General features: G+C 39.4%; 1 protein-coding gene across 1 annotated transcript in view; it reads left to right on the top strand.

The window, feature by feature from the left end:
• The window catches only part of TEX14 (testis expressed 14), a 33161-nt gene that overhangs the window by 5649 nt on the left and 21358 nt on the right, over positions 1 to 6154 (top strand). Inside the window, exons 2-8 of the mRNA XM_009323804.1 lie at positions 1033 to 1147; positions 1451 to 1616; positions 2380 to 2516; positions 3191 to 3272; positions 3728 to 3858; positions 4708 to 4821; positions 5296 to 5419. Coding sequence (XP_009322079.1) covers positions 1033 to 1147; positions 1451 to 1616; positions 2380 to 2516; positions 3191 to 3272; positions 3728 to 3858; positions 4708 to 4821; positions 5296 to 5419 — 869 coding nt within the window. The remainder of the gene's footprint in view (positions 1 to 1032; positions 1148 to 1450; positions 1617 to 2379; positions 2517 to 3190; positions 3273 to 3727; positions 3859 to 4707; positions 4822 to 5295; positions 5420 to 6154) is intronic.

The following is a 6154-nucleotide window of genomic DNA, read 5'->3' as shown; positions in this document are numbered from 1 at the left end:
TTCAGGGGTCATTTCTGTAGTTGGTCACTAGAGGAGAGTGATCGTCCCTGAACGGCGTCACAAGCCACGAGGAGGAGCGGGGTGTTCTCTCCTGAGCGCGAAGCGGGCGGGCGGTGCTGCTTGGGCAGGAGCCGCCCGCCATTGATGACCGTTCCCGGCCCTGCGGGGGCCGGGAGGGAGAGAGCACGGGCTGAGTGGTTTGTGGCCCTCTTTTTTCTTGGTTCCAAAAACAGACCGGGTTTGTAGTATGTGACTGCGTTCACCGCGCAGTTCTTGTTTCAGATCCATATCCCTCTAGACTACCTTTTTTCTTTTTAATGTGTAGTGGAATTCATTACTTTGAGGAAAGTTGGTTAAAGTAACAAAATAGTCGTCTCACTCTTAATTACTACTTTAGAAGAATTTAATTTTTTATTAATGCAGTCCTCTGGTGTTATCTGTGCTCATCCAGATTAATACTTTGCCTCTGATATTTGTACATCCTTTATTTGAAAACGCTGTGGACAAGCAGTGCATGGTATGTATAGAAAGTGACAAGGAAGGTCATTTGCTCTTTTTTCAATTTCTGTTCATATCATTACGTTTTTGTATTTCCAGTATCTCAGAGGGAATGTGGCAGTCAGTTTCAGTGTTTGTGGGGATTAACAGCACGGACTCTGGCAGGCGGCAACTAAAGACCTTTTATTATGGTTTTACTTTCCTTTTATACAAAGCTCAAGTGTTCGCGCGCTATCAGCAGCTTACTGATAGGACACAGCCTTTTGAACACGTGTATCTACACACAAGCACATAGGCTATTCTTTTAAAACACAGCCATTCTCTGACGGTATTCTTCTTCAGTACTTTCCCACTTCCTTCTTCGCGTTCTTCTTACTTGTTGTTCTCAAGGACACAAGGCTCGGTCATCAAGGTCAAACTCCGCAATGCTTGTCGTCGAGCTGCCTGTCCCCTCAAGTGTTAATGAACCGTTGCCTTTTTTTTGACGGCAGGGGGGAACAGGCACTGTCCTCATAATCTTTTGTTTTCTTGTAGGTATTTTTGTTGATGCTGTAAATTCCATGGGCCAAACTTCTCTCTTCACTGCTGCATTGCTAGGTCTTGGTAAAATAGTGGATGTGCTGTTGGATTATGGCTCAGACGCTAATCAGTTAAGTACAAAAATAAATTTTTATTCTTAAATTGAAACTACTGTTTAATCTTTCAGTGGTTTTAGTCAACATAATACACAATATTCACTGTATATAAATGAAGATGTGCTTAACATGCATGTTGCTATTTTAGCCAGAGATCCTCAGAGGTAAGTAGATGCCTAATTCTCCTTATTTTGTGGTGTATGTAGTTGTTTGGGAATACACAAGCCTTCTAGGTATGCTGCTTTTTTCCCCAGAGGCACAGCTGGTTGAGTGTAGTAGGGGTAGGTGGAAACATTTCTGCTTTTAATGTTCCTCAGTCGCTGTTACGATGGAAGCACCCCAGTCCATGCAGCTGCTTTCTCAGGAAATCAGTGGATTCTTAGCAAGTTACTGGATGAAGGCGGTGATCTGAGAGTACATGATAAAGATGGAAAAAATCCTCAGTACTGGGCTATGTCAGCTGGAAAAGAAAGCAGTGCTCAGGTATGTGTGTGTAATACGTGTTGAATGTGTGCTAGACATGTGCTCGCATCTTCATCTTAAAGTGAAGAAACTCCAACATTCCAGGGAGAAATTCTTGGCTTTTACATGTTAGAACACTATTTAACATTATTTTTCAACGTCAGTAATGGTATTTTGAAGCCCTCATGATTCAGATTATTTAACTAAGGTTTTGCTCAGGTGCTGGGGTGTGTCTGTAACTTGTTAGGACCTTTATGTATAAGAGTGCAGTGAGGAGAATGACAGGCCCTTGTTTTTGATCCTTGATGTATGTAGTTTGTTTGCATGTATGTGCAATTCAGGAGTAAACCTGAAGTAGTTTTCAAGTGTACCTCATTCTGTGCATGAACAGTGTCAGCAAATGTGTCATTTTTGCTAGCATGGCAGCAAAATGTGGTATCAAGAAGGCTTATTCATTACTCCAATATTGATTTAAAACTCATAATACTCCTCTTTCCTGTTACTACAATGCTCCTCTTAGAAAGAAACCTGATATTACAATTTTCCGTGGGTGGATGTCTTGAAGTTAGTCATCTAGTGTATGAAGTAAGCTTTCTCTTACGTTTTCATGTAATTGATTTTCTTCAGGTTTTTCTGTGTATCCATTTCTTGAAATGCCTATTTAAATATTGTGAGTAACTAGTTATTTTTTCAGTAGTCATGATCTATTAATTTAAAATGGTTTATCTTGCAGTTCTGAAGTAATTTTTTTTGTTGTTGTTTTTTCCCTCCCCCTCCTCTCTAGATGCTGGAATTTATACAGCGTTGTACATTCCACATGCAGACTGCCGTTCAGAATTTTCCTTCTGATCTACTCAGGAAGGTTGGCTCATCAAAAGCGCTGGTCTGCAGTCCGTCTAGGTTTGGTGGTCTTGTTCAAGGGTAAGAATATATTCTCAAGTACTGAGGGATTGAGCTACGAGGACTTTTACTTTCATATTCTGTTATCTTAAAATTAACATGTTCTTGTTTCTTTCTGACAATATCAAATTTAAAACCAATGTGTGTTAGGAATGATGATGCTTTTTATTTCTGTTGTGAGAGTTCCAAATAGAAACTCTTATAGTTGTAAATATCTGTATATTAAGAGATACTCTTGAAATCAGCAATATGAAGTCCTGGATTTTAATAGTATTAAAATGGCGGTAACATGAAGCAGTTTGTTTCTTGACCTTTTAAGATCACTGCAAATCTTTTGGGGGTGTGTTTGCAAGCATTTCAAGAGCTTTTATGTCAGATACACATTAGGAAAAATACATACTTGTGAACAAAAAGCGATGTGGGATGTCTGCGTATATATATCTTTTTTTATTTAATTGGCTATCTTGGTTTAAACAAATATATATCATAATGGTGTATCTAAAAAGTTTTAATGACTTGCACAATAATTTGGAATTTCAGCATCCACCATTACACTTTTTGTGTGGGACCAGTCAAATGCAACATTTGAAATACATGGCTGTTGCAGAATTTCTGCATTTTTCTCTCTTTTTTTGTGTTCTACTCAAACCCTTGGTGTATTAGTTACTCTTATTGCTTATGTTTTTGATACTTAGAAATGTTGACAGTCCTCTGGGTAGATTTCTAAAAGGTGGAGATAATGCAACCAAGAACATTTACAGCTTTGGTTTTGGGAAGGTAAGATGCTATGGATAACGGTTTTCTAATGATATTAGTACAGTTTTTGAGAGTCATATATTCTTCACAGTAACTACCCCACCTGTGTTATTTTTAATTTTTACTGTGTTCTTATTTCTACTGAAATGGTGGAACAAAACTGGAGAGCACAAATATGCAGGCCTTTAGTTGTTAGTAGTGTCCTGCCTATCAGAGGAAGCTGTTTTGGAACAGGCAATAGAAACTCTGCTGTTAAACGTCGCCTGTGGGAGTTCGTAGTGACTCTGCTTTCCCTATTGCCGCGTCACTAGACAGTTAGGCTTTTGACTAAGGTACCTTAGCATGTCATTTTGATGCTTTGGCTGATGCTCCCATTGCAGTGATTGCACTCCAGTTTTTAGTGAGCTTGCGGCAGATGTGACGGATCTTGGGAACTGTTGCATATTCCTTTTGGTTATGCCCTGGTGGTGTTTCAGTTTTATCTTGCAGGCAGCAGGCATCTAGGGTACTTGGCATCTCTCCCTATTATTGGGGAAAAAGATGTGGTTCAGGCAGATGATGAACCAACATTTTCTTACCATGTTGGACCATGCATGATCATGACAAAGTAAGTGGAATCAAAGGGATTTTAGCCCCTTTTAGTGTGTATCTGTTACTATTACGCAGCAAGTTGTTGTACCAGATGCTTTGTTTGGATAGTTTTCCTTGTCTGTTCTATATTCATCCACTGCTTTCTGCTTGCAGCTTGCTTTCTGCAGTCCACTGATTAATATCTTCTTTAGACTCCCTTGATATCTGTAGGTTGCTCTTGCCCTTTCCAGCAATATTAACCCAATTACGGTATTCATTGATAGCAATGTTACAGTACTGATTCCTTTTGTGGTGGGAAATCTGTTGCTGGGGTCGCACAGATTGCGTTGTTCAGTGTTTAGTCCTTGTAATTGCTGGGTCAGACCTCAGGCCTCTGGATATGCATGTCTGCAGCCCATTTGCTTAAACCTATGGTGAGATGAGAGTTGCAAGTGTAGACTGAACCTTTTTTATTTTTTTATCTTTTGTATTGTGTAGCAAGTAGTTGTGCCTCACAAGCATCCAGAGAATTGACAAATCGGTGATTTAATCTTCCCAAAGCTCTGGCTTGTATCGCAGTGGGCTGATGGCCTTTAGTGAGAGGAGTTTGAGTGTCCTTGTTGTTTACCTTGGGTCATGGAAGGGTAGCGTCTTTGGACAGCAAACCTGTCCTGCTACATCCAGTCTTTACGTTTAACGGTATGAGAATTTATTGTCAGTGTTAAAGAGTGTATGCTGTAGCCAGGATCATCAAAGTAATGTTACTAACAGTAGGAGACAGCACCACAGCATTTCAGAACTACAAAATTATTTGTAAGTAAACCTGTAACTGGAAAAAAATACTGCAGAAAGCATCTCGTAGAAATTCCTCCTCTTCTCCTTGTAGCTTAATGTGGGGAGGCAGCAGAGTTACGGTGAAGGAACTCAGCTTTGAGCCCCATCAGAACTGTAGTAAACTACGCTTAGCTGATCTTCTCATTGCAGAGCAGGAACATAGTAGGTAAGAAAGAATGTGCAGTAGCCACAAGTGCTCCTGGGGTTTGGGTGTCTCCAGTGATGTGAGGAAATGTGATTAACCTCGGGAGGGCTGTCAGGTTGTGGTTGCACTCTCCCTCTGAATGATAATTACAGGTCTCATCTTCTCCTGTCTCTTCCCACTCCATTTGCTCCCCAGTGGATGATACAGAAGATGATAATCTCTTCTGGTATGTCTGGATGAATGCTTCATTGCACGTCCTGGATGTCTTATTTATAGATTATCGTAGTTGCAACAGTAAGCACTGTTTCCTAAATGTTGCCTAATCTATGGTCCTTTTAAATAAATTTTGGGTATTTTAATGACAAATTGGAAGCATTCATGTTGTATTAACTCTATCCCTGCCAAAACCAGGATGATTGGTAAAAAGGCCTAGAAGGCCAGGACTCTTTTAATCTCAGATATGCCTTACAATTTTTTTTTCCTCTCCCTTTGCAGTAAACTCCGTCATCCTCATTTGCTACAGTTGATGTCTGTTTGTCTGTCTAGTGACTTGGAGAAGACCCGATTAGTATATGAAAGGGTTAACTTTGGTTCTCTGCACAGCATCCTTCATGAAAGGGTAATTGGAATACTTGGTTTTTAAATAGTAATTAATTGAGAGGAGGAAGTTTAGTAACTACATCTACCATCTTTACTCAAAGAACAAGAAGACAAAATCCCATTGGTCTGGGTTTCTATTTCATTGCACACTATCAGATACTCTGGGTAAGCTGGTAAAGTTTGCAATTGGCAAATACTTCAGTTAATGTCTAGGTGCAATTGCCTTGATTTTCTTGTTTGGTGTCAGTTGTAAAATGGCTGCTGTTAAATTCAATTGAACTTTTAATCTTCTGCATGTGGTTGTATACTGCAAATGTGGCGAGACCAGCTTTTGCCCTTGAGTATTTGCATGTAGTATATTGCAAACGGCCTGTGTATAAAAGTGAAGGCTTGAACTCAGTTGTGTTTGGTTTTTTTTTTTTAATCAACTGATCTGTGTTTTATTTTTGTCATTCAATACTTTTCCTTTTTTGCACTTAATTGAGTCATTATTTTATTTCTTTAACTGTTTGAATGCAGACATCTAAGTTACTGGAGAAATTGCAGTCAAAGGCAAGAAATTCTAAGAGTTCATTCTGCTTCAGAGTGAATTTTGGCATAGTCGATATCTTTGGGGTTTTTTTCCTTAATTACTTTTTAGGGTACTATTAGTTGGTTTGGTATTGAGAACGAACATTATTTAGCAAGTGCAATTTGTCTGACTTTTACTGCAGTATGTTTCATGTTTGCTTTCTTTACCACCTTCTGTACAATA

The sequence above is a fragment of the Pygoscelis adeliae genome, unplaced genomic scaffold (assembly GCF_000699105.1).
Source record: "Pygoscelis adeliae isolate BGI_AS28 unplaced genomic scaffold, ASM69910v1 Scaffold290, whole genome shotgun sequence".
NCBI classification, from domain to species: Eukaryota; Metazoa; Chordata; class Aves; order Sphenisciformes; family Spheniscidae; genus Pygoscelis; species Pygoscelis adeliae.
Note: the sequence above shows the minus strand (reverse complement) of the source record. Positions and strands in the feature narration are given on the sequence as shown.